This window comes from Talaromyces rugulosus, chromosome VI, assembly GCF_013368755.1.
Source record: "Talaromyces rugulosus chromosome VI, complete sequence".
NCBI classification, from domain to species: domain Eukaryota; kingdom Fungi; phylum Ascomycota; class Eurotiomycetes; order Eurotiales; family Trichocomaceae; genus Talaromyces; species Talaromyces rugulosus.
Window position 1 is genome coordinate 2,929,513 of NC_049566.1, and position 15,941 is coordinate 2,945,453.

Consider the following 15,941-nt stretch of genomic DNA (forward strand, 5'->3'; position numbering starts at 1 on the left):
CAGGAGTACGCGGCCGATACGTATGCTTCCAGGCTATAAACTTTGTTAACCTGCGCCTCTCCACTTCCGGGAGCTATGTACTAATAATTGATTATTTGACTTTGCGCGATTACTCAACGACATCCGTCTATGGATGGATACCAAGGTCAAATTGCAAATGCAACCCTGCAGTCATGCTTAGCTGATGGGAAATTCAGGCACGGCTCATCACAGACTTTGCGCTTTCAAGCATAGCGCAGGGAAAGTCGCCAAGGGCACGGATGCTCTCCGAGGGCAGCTGCCGCTAAGCCTGCTATTACATGTTGACACTGGCCTTGTCATATCGGCACTAACAGCCGCATGAATCTCAATCTGGTCAGCGCTCCGGCGCTTTCACTTACGAAAGTTAAAAACTCCAGTACATCAAGGTTTCGGTGTGTGCTTGGCCAATCTTCTTTTCTAAAAATCGAGTCTCCAGCCTCCCCCGCCAAAGTCTATTATGATCTATCGGTTCCCCCCTCACACCCTCGTCGTGACGTCGATGTTGGTTTAATGCAAGCCGACGTCGGCAGTGAATATTACAGTCTAACTCAGTCCAATGGACACGGCTTCGTTCTTGTCAACCTGAAACGCGGCAAATTTCAGGAACATGGTGAAAAATTTTTTTAGAGCGGTAAAGACATGCCGAAGCCGATCATCTGTAGATCAATGCAAATGCACCAAAAGTGTTCTCAAGGTGCAGTAGTTGCCTACGTACCCTGCTCTGTCACCATCTTATCATGAAAGAAAAAAATCAATTGTTTTTCTCTCTCGACTTTCACGTGCAACGTAAATGGTGATAAAGCTTTCCGATGAAATCACAAGCATGTGCCATGGACTCCATGGAGCACACTCTCCCGGTGAACAACACTAGTCGTGACTGACTGAGTCGTAGTGGATTTTGGCGTGTATGTTTGCGTGGTTTTTCCTTCCCCCCTTCTTTCCCCTCTAATTATAACTTACTTACTCTGTACTGCCTAGCACTTGGCTATTACCTTCCAAGCAAGCGAAGCGAGCACTAAAAGAGAGGCTAAGAAAGCGAGCCGCAGCAATGACAACCGACGACCCTGGCTGAAAATCGCTCATACCATGGATCATTCTTGCTCGAACCGAATCATCCGTTGACGGCTTCTGGGCGGTAATAATAATGTCAGGTAGCAATCACAATGCGTAGACGCCCCCCAGGCCGACCTGCATGATGCAGCTGCCGAGCCGGGACCGGGTTCTCCGGCGCTTGTACCAACTCAGCATGAACATGACAAAAAGCAATCCGTGATTTGAGTTTGTAGAAGTTTCGAGACTGTCGCAGGCAATTATTACCTGACCCCTCCTTGAGAGTATGGCCCATGTACCCCAGGTTCCGGTATATGTTGCATCGGCAGTTACATTACTGGGCCATTTGTGGCCAAATCGCAAATTGGCCCTCGTTGGCCTTCTTTTCTGGTGGTGCTGGATCCCATCAGTGATCGTCTACCCTTCATTATCAAGTCTGCTCTTTAGCGGGATCGGTTCCTGCAGACACGGCCTATAGGAATGCTTGGCCGATCATACAGCACAGTCAACTATCTCGGTCATTCTCGTGGCGCGGAAAATAATGTGAAGGAAATACGGGGCATGAAAAGGATCACGATGGGTACCTTGCTAAATTCTAACGGCCTATTAGTGGCTTGGCCATTGTTCTCCTTTTGAACCGTGCTTCAAAATAAAATTATGGAGAGAGAAGACACCAAGAATGAGGAAGATGACCACGGAGTTTGGTGTAGGGAAAGTTCCGAAAATCGGACAGCAAAAAAGCAGGATACGTACAAGATTTCAGCAAGAAATTAGAAATACGACACGACGCACAGCAGATGCCACCTTGTGTATACAACGATTCAGACAACCGTCTTAACCGAGGCGAGAATACGATAGGCCGGCTTTTGAGAAAAGCGAACCTGCTGGGCGATCACTTGGCATCGTATGCAATGCAAGCGTGTGCAAAGCCTGGCTATGCAGCAGCTGCTCCCCGTATGCAATACGCACGTATGCCGTATGCACGTATGCAAGAAATCAGCTGCTTGCGCCGCTCCACCAAACATCGATCTGCCGGCTGGCTCCACGATAGTCGGATATGTCAGGGGCTAAGTTGGACCCCGGAAATAACGGGTTGCAACTAACTTAATAGCATCCAACTAAACTGCCAATACCGGATTCATGCGTAATAAGAAGTGCCAAAATGAACTGGCCAGGGCATTGATCTCACACCGACACGCCCAAATAGGTGTCGCCTCCCTCCACTCCCCGCTCTACTAGCAAGCCGCCATCTTTTCCCCAGCTTGACCGTCTTCCAACCTAGTCCGGGTTGAGCAGTAACGGCCTGGAGAGTGGACGTCACTTCGCGTCGTGCAGAATTTGCCTTGTACAAGAGCCAATGGGTGTATCCACTGCCACTGCTGGAACCATCACTGTTAAAAGAGCCGGTGTATCCACCAGCAATCCTTGGGGAAATGCCTTATCTCTAACAAGTTGCAAGATCATGTCGGTGCTCAGTGATACTCTGCCATCTCCACGTTTTTGTCCCTTTTTTTTCAATAGCACCGCGTACTCATTTTGTTTTTCTTTTTTTACCTTTTAGCTTGGTTCCAGCGATAACTCGATCTCGATATGGATTCCGAGTTTGCGCCACCGGCTTCTCCGCCGACACCAACCAAAAAGCCAAAGCAAGCTTGTGACAATTGTCGTCGACGCAAAATCAAGTGCAATCGTGCTCATCCGTGCGATAAATGCCAGCGGTTATTGCTTTCATGCTCCTACAGCGATGTGCTGCAGCGAAAAGGGCCCAAATTTCGGACATTGTATCCCCTCGCGCCTCTGCACCCGCTAGCTTCACAATATCAATTCCAGCCGAGCATTAATAGTGACCAGGAGTACAATCCAAAGTCACAGCTTTCACGTAAGTCCATTGCAGCTCTCCCCCATACTGTGGACCGAGATTTTGAAGAGAGTCTTGAATCATGTATGGTCGGGAACTGTATCTGACGCTTGGTTATAGTGGACGGCTGTATTACACCTTTGCCATGGAACTATTCCACCTACGAGGCATACTCGTCTCCAGAATCCATGGACTCGCAATATGAGCTACATAATTACCAGAATGTCTTGCCGCAGCCACGAAGGCTGTCATCGACGGTGTTGGTGGCTCATGTAAATGTCTACCTGAAATACCTGTATCCCATTATGCCGGTCATTTGTGCGGAGCAGGTCCTGAAGGACTGCCATGAGCCCGAGAAGCTTCTGTCCCAGCGGTATGCCTTTATGGCTGCATTATGTGCGGCCACTCATGTCCAACTCAAGCTTGACGGCACCGGCAATGGCACAGGGCCTTCACCTGCGGAGATAAACTCCTCAATGTCAGGTGAAGAGCTGCTGACAGAAGCCATTAATGCGAGAAAAGAATGCGATATCCCAGATAATATCACCGTCGAGTCACTTTTGACATCGTTTTTCCTCTTTGCTGCATTCGGCAATCTAGATCGCCAAGATCAGGCTTGGTTCTATCTTAGCCAAACAACAAGCATGGCCTATACCCTTGGGTTACACAGGGAAAAAACATATTCAGACCTCGAGCCAAATGACGCAGAAGAGCGGCGAAGGGTTTTTTGGTTGTTGTTCGTTACTGAGAGGTGAGTTTAGTCGGTAGATACGATGCCCTGGTTGCAATCGCTAAATGAAAGTCGTGCAGAGCCTACGCTTTACAACAAGCCAAGCCCGTCATGCTTCGAAACTCGATCAATAAACCCAAGGTTCTATACTCGGATGACCCAACTTTGGAATACGGCTTCCTTAATCTAATCACCATTTTTGAAAAGCTCACTCCAGACTTGTATGACTGGGTCGCCCTTGGAGGTGATGAAGCATTCACTGCCGGTCCTGTGGCAGCGAATACTATCCAGCAAAACCTGGCAAAGCCAGTGCCAATTGAAGGAATGATGCAGATACAGCAAGTGGACGTCCTGGTCACGCAACAGTGGCTTCAGGCAATGATGTGGAAATTGTCTATGAGCAATTCGCCACACCCAACGGATGCGGACACTTTGCTACCATTCCACTTGCCTGTACTGGTTGGAAAGGCGTTGATGGATGTCGCTGGATCTGTATCTCAGAGTGCGATTGACGCTCATGGCATAGGCATGGTGAGTTTTTTTCTCCTTTTTAATTCAAAGAAGTAGAACAAACAGCTAACACATCTTTTTACAGGAGCAAAAACTGTACGACATGGGCCTGACAATTGCAGACGTGACACGAAATATGCGGTGTAATACATCAACCCGCCTCACCAACACCGTAGCCGATCCCAAGGAACTCCTCTGGGGTATTCTGAACATCCTGAGCCGCATCCGTGGCTCTCCATCATACCTATTCCCTTCATTGCTTGAACGATCTAGCAGCGTACTTGGCCTTGAGTCGCCGGCGACCATGACAAATACGATGACCCACTACACGACAGATGAAACATCCCCAACAACAACAGCGACAGCTCCTGCCATATGGAATAATAATGTGGGCAGTGACTGCGGTCTTTCATTAGACAGGCCGCCAATTGTTGGCTCAAACATGACGAACAGCCACCGGCTGACGAATGAAGAACACAACAGGAACAATTACGATACTTTTCGACGGGTTTCGACAGTATCACATGCCTCGCACAGCAGTAGTATTCCGCCTTTAGTTGATGCGCTGTATATCGCTTGATCGCTTGACGTGATCTTTTTTTCTCTTCTCCTTGCAAACCCCGTTTTTTTCCTATGCAGATTTAAGTTTTTATATGATACCAATGTTTATATTCATTATGTATTCTTTCAGACTGTTCTATTTTTGTTAGGTCTGGGCTGAGATTTAATTATGATATATAATCGTGCTACAATTCATGCATGGGACGGGGAGTTTTTTTTTTTTAATTTTGAGTTCTTTGTTGTCTTTGCATCTTGCTTCTTTTTTTCCTTGTTTGTACTCCTGTACATTTTACCAGCCTGACACGTTTACACTAATTGGGTATATCCTCAGATAGCTGCTTATACAGGAAACACGACCTTACTTTGATTCATTTTCGTTTATTGTCTTTCTTCGAAAGCGAGAAGATCTAAAAAATAGAGAGGATGGGGGCATGGGTGTTTTTACATATGTACTTCTACTATTCTGTCAACTGGTTACTTTAATTAAAGGGAATGCAGTGCTTACTAGATAACTATCGATTGATAAATTGATAGTTGTCAATTATGTCAACATTGAACTGATCAGCTATGCGCCAGGTAGCATCGTGCTTGTAACTTGCATCTTTTTTCAACATTTGAAGACGACTATCCGGACATATGCATACGACATTGTGTGAAAATGATGTCAGTTAATTTACATGATTGATCTACCACTTGACGCCACTTAATAACACCCCACCTCTCTATATCAAATGCAACTATACATGTATGCGCCGCATTATGACGATCTACCATACCTGCGCCTCCAAACTTGCGAGAGTTGGATACGCCCCAACGCTTGCCTTTCCGGTCTCACCGGTCGTTGAATCAAGCTCCTTGTGGTTGACCGGCACTACCGGCTGCCGCCGCTCAATGTTACCTCGCGGGTTGTCTTGTTCTGCTCCCCGGGAATAATTCGGAGAATGGCTGCACAAAAATGAGATAGAGAAGTTACTTTGTAAGCTCTGGAACAGCGTCATCGCTGACAGGGAGTGGAGAATATATCACATATGGGGTAAGAGGCGGAGGCTGGGTAGACAGGCGGCAACTAGACCTCCGGACTCGATCATGCTCCAGTAGAGTTGTTCGGTGATCTCCACTGTTTGTGTCATGGCATTTGCTCTAGGTTAGGGGTGTTATTGCTTACTAGTGGAAAAGGGGGGAGAGGGGAACTAACGATCTTCGTCGGTGGCGGCAGTGAAACTTGCTTGTTGGATGTTAGCTTTTCAGGGGTTGTTGACAGGGGATAGGATGACACTAGACAGAGATCATGGTGACGTACATTCTCAAAAGAGATGCAACGACAGCTCTATGATAATTTATGAGTCATTGCATTTTGTTATGCAGGAACAGTTAGGGTGCATACATTGCCCCGAGAACGAAAATTCCGGTGATGACCACCTTTCGGGCTAGCGAGATGTTATGCATCCAGTTCTGTAAAGTGTTTTCTGTTGTTAGCATTGCATACCCCAGTCATAGTAGGGACCTAGAACAAACCTTAGGTATCGGTAACATGATGACGAAAAGATCAATGATGAAATCAGACACGGCGAGCCCATAATCAATTAAAAAAAGATATCACTCCTCATACTGTTATCAAGTCATACACATTTCCCCATTCACAGCGATATTCATGCCGCATTTGAACTGTAGTGCAAATAAGAATCCGACACTCCAAGCAATAGTCACACCGACCAGGAGCCAGATTATTATTTCGAAGGGGTCCCTGCGGATTAGTGGACTGCAGAAGACCCGGCGGTAGTAGAACAGTATGCTCAGTTTGACAAATCCTAATTCCACGACTTGGATGATCTAGAAAGAAGTCTCAACCTGAGAGTGTACAAATATACTGGGTGAGTGATAGCTTAAATAGAAGATGCAGATCCTTAAAAATTCACCTTTAATGTGAGGAGGTTCTCTGGGGTCTGTTCATGTATAACCAGTGGAGAACCAGGAGTCGGATAACCCAATCCATGGCCATGGACACCTGAATCGATTACAATGAATATATGCAAATACTGTAGAGATTTGTGGGAAGGATAGTGCATATACTGATTAATAAATCGACACCCAAAGCAACAGTCAAGATCTGTCAGCTGTTAGCACATATGTTTCTCCCGCAATCTCAAGAAAGCAAGTGTATACCAGCGCAGGCATTGTTAGCCAATCATCCGCCATGAGTTTCACGTTCTGTGAGCGCCTTGTATAGAACCGGAGCCCTACAAAGATTATACTTAACGCCGGAAACACAGCACCAACCGTAGTGACTTCCGTCGGTGAGACTTTGAAAACAATCCCGGGGATTGTTTTTCATTCTAAAATATTCGCACTCAGCAGTTAATAATGTGTAAAGGCGATATTGATTTGGTGAGGTAAATATTGTGGGCGCATTAACACTAACACGGCTGGGGAGAATAAGAGCAAGGAAGAATTTGTAATACGGAGCAGCTCGGGTTACACGCCCTTAGGTTTTTATTGGAATTGGAAAGTACGACCTTCGGAGACAAATTCGAACCCTTTAACGGGGTCGTCGAAAGAGGATTATCACACTAATCACAGTGCATACACGCTGCATAGTCATTTCATTTCCTTTTCGGGAAATTGCGGCGCTTCAATCCTTTTAGGGGGCAACAAAGTGGCTTGTCACATACATTACTGCTTATTACATGGCTGACACTGAGGTCTTGGGGTAACTCAAAAGAAGAGGTAAAGAACAATGTCGTCGTTCAATGTTTTATTGCCTATTTATTTATCTCGGGGAACCCACTGCCTATCAATAATGTACCGAAAATGTCACACATTCCCAACCGTGCATTTCATTTCATATGTATCTCAGTGCTATATCAACCTCCAGGTGTCGATAAACCCTGTAGTTTTCACACAAGGCTCAGCTCTGGTTCAGCCGGGGAAAGAAAAAAGAAGGAATTTTAAGAAAGTTCAACGCACCTTGAAAGCTGAAGAAAAATGAAACCTCAGTAAAGGTCACCAACATTCTTGATGTTGCTATCCTCTGGAGCAGGATTCTCGGCCATATTGTCTGGAGACACCATCATGTAAACAGTATATAAAATACAATAGAAACAAGTCAAACGTACAATAACCCCGGGAAGGACGAGCATAGCCCGTTGCGGCGAATGCCAGAAACGCGAAGACGACGGCGGCAAGACGCATGTTTGATTGAAGGAGGTATTTTCGGTTGAAATGGAAAAATAGGTAGGCTGGTTTGTAATCTTTGTAGATATGAATATGAAGACTACATGTAGACATGATGAGCACGCACTATTTATATGTACGTAACTAGAGTATACATGTGTACGCAGTAGCTTCAAATGTTTCAGCCACATGCAGTCATTAACATCGACCTATCAGATGTCAATGGATAATCGCATCATTCATATAGATCTCAAGGCTGGCCACAGTTATAATTACTACCACAAAACCTCGGAGTTCTGTCCAAATACGTGCGGGTTACAAATATGTAATGCACAGAACCGCCCCTCGCATTAACTTAGAACAAAAACTAGTGATTCCGTCCTCCTCCTGCTGAGGTACGGATTGTTCTAAACAAGTCAAGTGTTGAGCTGCGCGCGGAGAGCTGAACGTATTTCCCCCTTCTGTATTCAATCTCTCTGGTTAGGTTCGGAATGTTGATTCCTGGTGCAGTAAATGATTTATCCCGATTACGTGCCGCTCATTGCTCATTTAGAGCTATTAATAATGATTGCCTATTCTATGCATAAAAATGAATATTGAATCCCGTAGAAAGTATGCACATTATTGACACCTCAAATACAACTTCCTCTAAGTCGATTAGATTGTCCTTGCCGTCATCACAGAAGCCGAAATGGCCCTTAAGAGGAATATCCTCAACGGAATCTTTGTAACACGCAGTATGCTTTGTTGCCCACTGGCGCAGCGCGTTCCAATATTTACACTTGCGAATTTGTCCATCCCCAGCAGTGTAGTCTCCAAAGCTATACAGCGGCGTATTGTCGGCATTGCATTGGATGGACTAGATATGAGTATCAAAGCCGATGATCCAGTAAGAAAACAGCGACTTACCTGTCTCAGATAATCAAAAAAGTGCCCGGAATGTGGAGGATTAAAAGTGTATTCCTGTCGGTTTACTGTCTCCCAGAACGTTTTTCGGATAATTACCTAGTTGGATGGTCAGTTAGGGCTCGACGCTCCGTTAAAAATTAAATTTCTCGTACGCACAACACAGTGGAGCAGATGGTAGGACTCAAGGAGGTAGAGTTGTTTTGAATCATCGTTGGGATGAGGAAGTGACTTTGGCCAGTGTTTTTCTTCAGCCCACTCTCTTTCGACTGCGACAAGGCCATGGAACTTCGGTGCTGTTCTTGCCACTGTATTCGGTCCACCAGTGGAATATTGTCCACTTGATTGGAAGATCCTCTACTTGGGCTATTGGAATAAAATTATTGTACATGACCTTTTCTTGAAGTTACCAAATTCTGCTGGGACAGACTCGTGGATGTTTAGAGTTTTCTCAGTAGTTGAAATGGTATAATTGTCGTAAATTAAGTCATGCCGATCAGGTTTTCGGCGATTAAATGCATAGGTGACAGTGTTTGGTCTAAGATCTAGCCTTACCATAAAGTAAGCTGCATGTCTTGCTTGTAAGATTACCACCAGTTGCACAGTTTGGTAAAGTTAACAATTTGAAACTTTTAATGTCTTTTCCCTTTTCCTATTTAGTAGTATATTCATATACACGCTCGAGGGATATTTAAAAGAAATTTCTCTGAACCTCAATTACGGAAATGCATGTAAGTATGGCTTATTAGGCAAAGTATCAATTGATTGATACACGTATCCCAGTGAGGGTGAACAATTTTAGACTATTGTGTCACGGAATTAATGATGGGTTATTTTATTTATTTTTTATTGTATTTCTTCTGTGCTATCTATCTAATTCAATCAATAGAGTTTCAAATGTCCAATATGAACTCGGTCATATCTTGTTATACACGTTACATACACTCATAATGCATTGAACGCAGTGTCATATAATCATCTGAAATCACTGCCACTCGTCATTCAAACAGGCGGTGCTGACGCCGCAGTCACTGGGCACAGTGTATGACCTGTTGGGGTCATCCTCCCAGGTGACCTTTCCACTGCTGTTCTTGAAGTACTTGTACTCGAAACTGGAGCCAGCCGGTAACGTGAGAGCGACATACCACAAGTTGTTGACATCGCGGTAGTCTTGCGGGCTCAGCAAGATGGCATCGGTGGTGGACCAGTTCCCGAAGGTTTCACCGCTACCAGACAAGTAGATGTCTTCGCCTTCGTTTGTCGATACGATTTCTTGGAAGGTCACGGCCACCTCGGTCGGAGCAGAGCAAGACGGGCGCGAGCTGGACGCGGGAGCAGTAGGCCACGAGGTGGCAGTGGCAGAGGTGTAGCTGCCAGTGGCTGGTGATGCAGAGCAGGTCGAAGGGATGCTGGCGGCTGAGCTCTCGCCCCATGATGCTGGGACCTTGGAGGCGCGGCGAGAGGCAGCTGTGAGCAGCGCGGCGTACGACCACGTCAGTGACGAGGCAGACATGGGAGCGCCATGGTCACGCTGGAATTGCTCGGACAGGGTGCCATCGCTGGGAGTGTATTGTGCGACAATGCTCAAGAAGCCATCGGCGTAGGTCTGGACGGCGGAGACAATGTCTTTGTACTCGGATGAATCGGACGAATATGAGCCCACTGCAGCGGAAGAGTAGATGTCCTTGAAGAAGGCCAAGCTGGTGCTTGTGATGTTGATGGAGCCGATCTTGTCCCACTGGTAGAGTGCATCGTACAACACTTCGGCAACAGCAGAAGTTGCCAAATACCAGGGGTTTCCACCCTGGAAGACGTCTTCAGGGTACCGGCCAATCGCGACAGCGGAGCCAGAGCTGATGTTGGCGTTGATGGTGAAGATGTCTCGGAAAGAGTCGACTAGGACCTTGTGACTGGCCAACGATCTCGAGGAGCAGGGCTGGAAAGTTGCATCGTCACAGTCTCCCTTGGGGTCAAAAGTGGCAATGATACCAATGGCTGAGTTGACATCAACGCCCGAGCGGCCGTTGTCGGCAAAGTTGGCGACGATGGATTTTCCGTTCCAGTACGACTGCAAAAAGCAGAGAACCTGAGGCGCCTGGGAAGCGCAGTCGTCGCAGGACTTGCCAAGAGACTTGGCTAGGGCCTCGCCTTCAACGAGAGCGCGGTGCTGGACAGCGGTGGCGAAGAAGGATGATCCTTCAGTTTCTTCCCAAAGGTCTGGGCAGTATATATCAGCATGCAAAATCACAACTCAAAATGAGGATCAAGTCTCACCGAATCCTGTCTTGTTCCAGTACTGCGAAACATATGCCAGATCGTTCTTCACAATCGGCCAAATGATGGACTCCGCGGTAGAATCGTCTCCATTGTCCTGGGATACGGTCAGATTTCTATCTTCGCATGTTATTGGACTAGATGTAGCCACTTACAATCAGATAATTGGCATATGAGATCATGGCTGTCGCTCTCAGGGCCGGTCCATCGCGCTGGGGACGACCCCAGTCGCCCGTAAAAGCGGTCGCATTGACCATAAACTTGGGCTCTCCGAGTCCGGATCCATCGGACAGATCGCCGGACGGGTTTGAAATGCCCTGGATGGAGGCGGACGTGCTGATGTACTCTTTGATGACGGATTCCAGATCCGAGTTTCCACCGATAAATTCATCAACCAAACACTTTAGGGTGAGAGCAGAGTCTCTGGTCCACGTATACCAATCTGAGAAGCGGTTAGATTCAATGAAAAAACAGATATTTGAATGTTTATTTTTTAGTCTTACAGTTGGGATCGGTCTTGCTAGGGCTGGCGACAACAACGCCCTCGCTGATACCCTTGGAGAATGCGCCACTAGCTCCAATGTTGTTTAAAATGCCTTGTAGGGCGACCGGGGTTTCTTTCGACAGAAACGAATCCAGCGACCCAGTCGCTCGAGGAACAAAGCCGGATGTGGCCTGGGCAATGCCCAGGAGACCAAGCGTGGCCAGAGCAGCAGCCATGACCCTAGTTCTGGCGACTCGCGATAGATTTTTTCACCGTGGGAGGAGAAATTATGGATGTTGTCGGAAATTTAGAAAGAGGAGAAAGCAGCAGACGTCGATCGCATACAACGAATTATATTGTTTTTCCACGTCAGTGGCACTAAAATGCCAGGAACGAGCAGAGACGCGCGGGCGATCAAAGCTTAGCACATGACAATCCTTTTGCACATGCTAAGATGCTATCTGCAACTAAGATACGATATAATGGTTGCTACAACGCTCTTGCGTCCAATGATTTCCAATGCCCTGAAAAACGCAAGGAGATTGGATCTCTGGTTTGCTCGGTGAGAGTGCCGGGACCGAAATTTGCCCATCTCTTCCCCACACGGGGGACCTGATCGTCTAACCATTGTATCTAAAAGCCCTGACGGTATCTCCGTTGCCTGCCTAGCGGGGTGGTAAATGCTTGAGGCGACGTCGTAGCTATGGGTCCGGTCCGCGTGAGGTTGTATCCAATTCGACCTCTCGGGGCGCCACCACCGTGACCAGACCGGCTGATCTGTGTGTATCCTGAGAGTCGATATCGCACGAAGGATGTTTTTTTCTGTCTGTCCGGGTTTGGCGTAATGGGGATGACCGGAACGCAAGTTGGGGGAAGAATCGAGAAAGACAGCAAGCGCTCTTCTTTTACAGGGGCTATGGAGACGTTTAGGGCCTTAGGCTTTAGCTGGTATAGGTCGGTCTATTATCGACCAACGTGGATAATAATAGCCTAGGGGACACGGATCATGGGGCGGTTTTGACGCGCACGCCATGACTTATTCAGGAGGCTAAATACTGCCGATTTGGCAGTCATATTGGCGATCGTCGTGCTGCATGGAATTTGGATGGTTTTGGCCATTAATCCGCCCGACACTGGCATTCCCCTGAATATGATAAAGTGTACGGATTGTTATTATTACTGTCCCAAGGAACATCATCTAGCAATTATGATTGGTACTTATCCAGGATCCGGCACTTGGATAGGCACGAAACCCCGCAAAAACAGTGTTGTCCTTGCGGGCATGAGGAGTTTCAGCAACGGTAAAAGTGGAAACTATTACTTCGTAAAGAAATTACAGTATAAAGAATTTCGCCGGATCTCCGTCTTGTGACGACATAGCCCATATTTGTAGTTTACTCTCAACTGAACTCTCCGATGTATTATTAGCTGTGTTTAGAAAGGGTCGAGGCGATAAGCATAATTATTGACTTGTGTCTATGCGTCGGCGAATTGGCCCCCTTGCTGACCCTGCTAGTACGCATTCACTATATTGACGTTCGGTAAATATTCTTTGGACCACCGGCTTCGTTCGTTTCATGCCCCATTCCGATCGTCGTTCGAGATTGTATAAGTCGAAGGAGTAGTAGACATTATTAAAATCCCCAGTGCCGTGGTGATCTTCTAGATGTCCCCAGCAATTTAAAAAAATTATTTTTTTAACATCGCGTTTTTCGTGTTTTTGTTATTGTAGCCTGCTGGCAGTCTCTCTTTCTCATCCTTTACAAAATGAAGCTCTCACTCCTTGGGGGCACCACCGCAGTAGCCCTGCTATCGGGTGTGGCCAATGCTGCGACGCCTGATGACTGGCGCTCACAGTCGATTTACTTTCTTCTGACTGATCGATTTGCGCGGGCTGACAACTCGACCACTGCCACTTGCAATACAGAAGACGGGGTATGTCCCGTTTGCCACCATGTACACCCTGTGTATATCATCGCTAACGACACGAACAGATTTATTGCGGTGGATCATGGCAGGGAGTCATAAACCAGGTAGGTGGTTTGACTTTTTTTTTTTTGGTCGAGTTCTAATGGGGAAAAAAAGCTGGACTATATCCAAGGCATGGGTTTTACCGCCATTTGGATTTCTCCTGTGACCGGACAGCTGACCGAGGTCACTTCTGATGGATCATCGTACCACGGGTACTGGCAGCAGGACATGTAAGTGATGCAGCATATCGAATGCCCACTCAACAAGACTAAACTAGAATAGCTATGCGCTAAACGAGAACTTTGGCACCTCTGATGACCTGAACGACCTGGCCTCGGCGCTGCACGACCGAGGAATGTACCTCATGGTTGACGTGGTGGCGAACCACATGGTACGTATTTGTTTAGTTCGTCCTTAACTGAATCGTCGTATGAACTAATAGCAACAGGGTTATGCTGGAGACCCAACCACTGTGGACTATTCCGTCTTCAACCCATTCAACTCCCAGGACTACTTCCACCCGTACTGTGCGCTCACCGATTACACCAACCAGACCATGACTGAGGAGTGCTGGATGGGTGATGACACCGTATGCCTGCCCGACTTGGACACTGAAAGCACCAGCGTACAGGACATTTGGTTCAGCTGGATTGGAGACCTGGTTGCCAACTACTCTAGTAAGTCGACTTCGGTACATACGAACAGGGAATAGGAAATACTAATCTGATGTGTGTAGTTGATGGCATCCGTATCGACACCGTGGCAGAAGTCAGTAAAGATTTCTGGGCTACATACAACGAGAAAGCCGGCGTCTATGCTGTTGGCGAAGTCGACAACGGCGACGTCACATACGCCTGCCCTTACCAAACCGCTCTGGACGGTATCCTCAACTACCCAACTTACTTCCCGCTCGTGCGTGCGTTCGAAAGCAGCAGCGGCAGTATATCCGAGCTCGCGGACATGATCAACTCAGTCAAGTCGGACTGCACAGACACGAACCTGCTGGGCAGCTTTAGCGAAAACCACGACAACCCGCGATTTGCCTCGTACACACAGGATCTCGCGCTGGCCAAGAATGTGCTTACATATACGATCTTGGCAGACGGTATCCCCATCATCTATGCGGGCCAGGAACAGCACTATGACGGCGCTGAGGACCCGGCTAACAGAGAGGCAACGTGGCTGAGCGGATACAACACGACTTCGGAGCTGTACACATGGGTTGCTAAGATGAACAAGATCCGAAGCTTCGCAATCAAGTCGGATGATGGATACACCACGTACAATGTAAATTTCTCCACCAAAAAAAAAGAATTCACAAGGGATATATATGCTAATATCAGTCAATAGAACTACCCCATCTACCAAGACGACAACAACTTGGGGATGCGCAAGGGCAGCAACGGCAGCCAAATCATCACCGTCGTCTCCAACCTCGGTGCCGACGGCGGCCAGACCACGCTGACGGTCAGTGGAGGCGGGTATACGGCTGGCACGGTGCTCACGGAGCTGATTACCTGCACGTCGGTGACAGTGGGGGATGGTGGCGACATTTCGGTGTCTCTGGACAGTGGCTTGCCTAGTGTGTTGTATCCGGCGTCCAAGCTGAACGGGACCGGAAGCCCTTGTTAGTTGCTCATGAGCGCTAGTTCAATGTTCCAGATGTCGTTAGTGTGTGTGTGTGTGTGTGTGTTCGAGTCGATCTGTTTACGATTGTGAAACGGATGGCAATGTAAAATTGTAAATATCTACTTTATCTCAATTGATGTAGTGCTTGCAAATGAATTAATCTATGTGATATTCAAATATCTCAGTATCAAGATGGGACTTCTACCGTAGATAATCTTTGCATACACCACATGCAAGTAAAACCACTGGATCAACTCCAACTTACTGACAATAACACCGGATATCTACATACTTTCATGTCAAGCCATCCCTGACTGTATCGGTGTCTCAAAAATCCTAGTTACGCAGCGTTTGTCACGTTGAGCTATCGCTATCACCGTCGACTCGGACTCTTTTTTTTCTATCTGCCTTCGTCCCAGAACTTGAGAGGCGGTACTGTCCCACGGCGTGGCGTGACATGACCGTTGCTGGCCGTTGTCCGATCTGGGCACATGCCGTTGTGTCTGTAGGGTTTGGCGGGTCAGGTGACAACAATGACTCGTCATTTCGTCAATACTAGTCTTTTCTTCTTTCTCTGCATTTTCCCATTTTGATTGTTAAAAAAAAAGTGGGCATGGAGACATAACACGCCACCATTCGGAAAAACAGGCCATAAGCGACCGCTGCCTAGATTTTGACACGCGTTACACGCGCACGGGGGGGTCGAGAACTGCCGACAGGTCCAACTGTTTGTCCGACCTTTTTTCTTCTTCTCCCTTTCCTTACGCTCGTTCTGT

The 15,941-nt window shown here is 47.2% G+C and overlaps 4 protein-coding genes across 4 annotated transcripts; 2 read left to right on the forward strand and 2 right to left on the reverse strand.

The window, feature by feature from the left end:
* Positions 1–2,661: 2,661 nt before the first annotated feature.
* On the forward strand, positions 2,662–4,749 carry TRUGW13939_11388 (uncharacterized protein; the record flags this gene model as incomplete). Its single annotated transcript, XM_035494496.1, has 4 exons — positions 2,662–2,950; positions 3,050–3,680; positions 3,740–4,190; positions 4,255–4,749. 4 exons carry the CDS (start codon positions 2,662–2,664, stop codon positions 4,747–4,749), a joined length of 1,866 nt encoding a protein of 621 aa, XP_035350389.1.
* Positions 4,750–8,439: 3,690 nt separating this feature from the next.
* TRUGW13939_11389 (uncharacterized protein) lies at positions 8,440–9,091 on the reverse strand (the record flags this gene model as incomplete). Its single annotated transcript, XM_035494497.1, has 4 exons — positions 8,440–8,445; positions 8,542–8,760; positions 8,811–8,906; positions 8,963–9,091. 4 exons carry the CDS (start codon positions 9,089–9,091, stop codon positions 8,440–8,442), a joined length of 450 nt encoding a protein of 149 aa, XP_035350390.1.
* Positions 9,092–9,792: 701 nt separating this feature from the next.
* On the reverse strand, positions 9,793–11,810 carry TRUGW13939_11390 (uncharacterized protein; the record flags this gene model as incomplete). The annotated part of the gene is made up of 4 exons (XM_035494498.1): positions 9,793–11,024; positions 11,082–11,178; positions 11,237–11,523; positions 11,585–11,810. Coding segments are annotated over 4 exons (1,842 nt in total), but the record flags the coding sequence as incomplete, so codon positions are not given.
* Positions 11,811–13,332: 1,522 nt separating this feature from the next.
* TRUGW13939_11391 (uncharacterized protein) lies at positions 13,333–15,168 on the forward strand (the record flags this gene model as incomplete). Its single annotated transcript, XM_035494499.1, has 7 exons — positions 13,333–13,500; positions 13,560–13,598; positions 13,651–13,766; positions 13,819–13,927; positions 13,985–14,213; positions 14,273–14,823; positions 14,887–15,168. The coding sequence occupies 7 exons, from the start codon at positions 13,333–13,335 to the stop codon at positions 15,166–15,168; spliced, it is 1,494 nt and encodes a 497-aa protein (XP_035350392.1).
* Between the last annotated feature and the right edge of the window lie 773 nt (positions 15,169–15,941).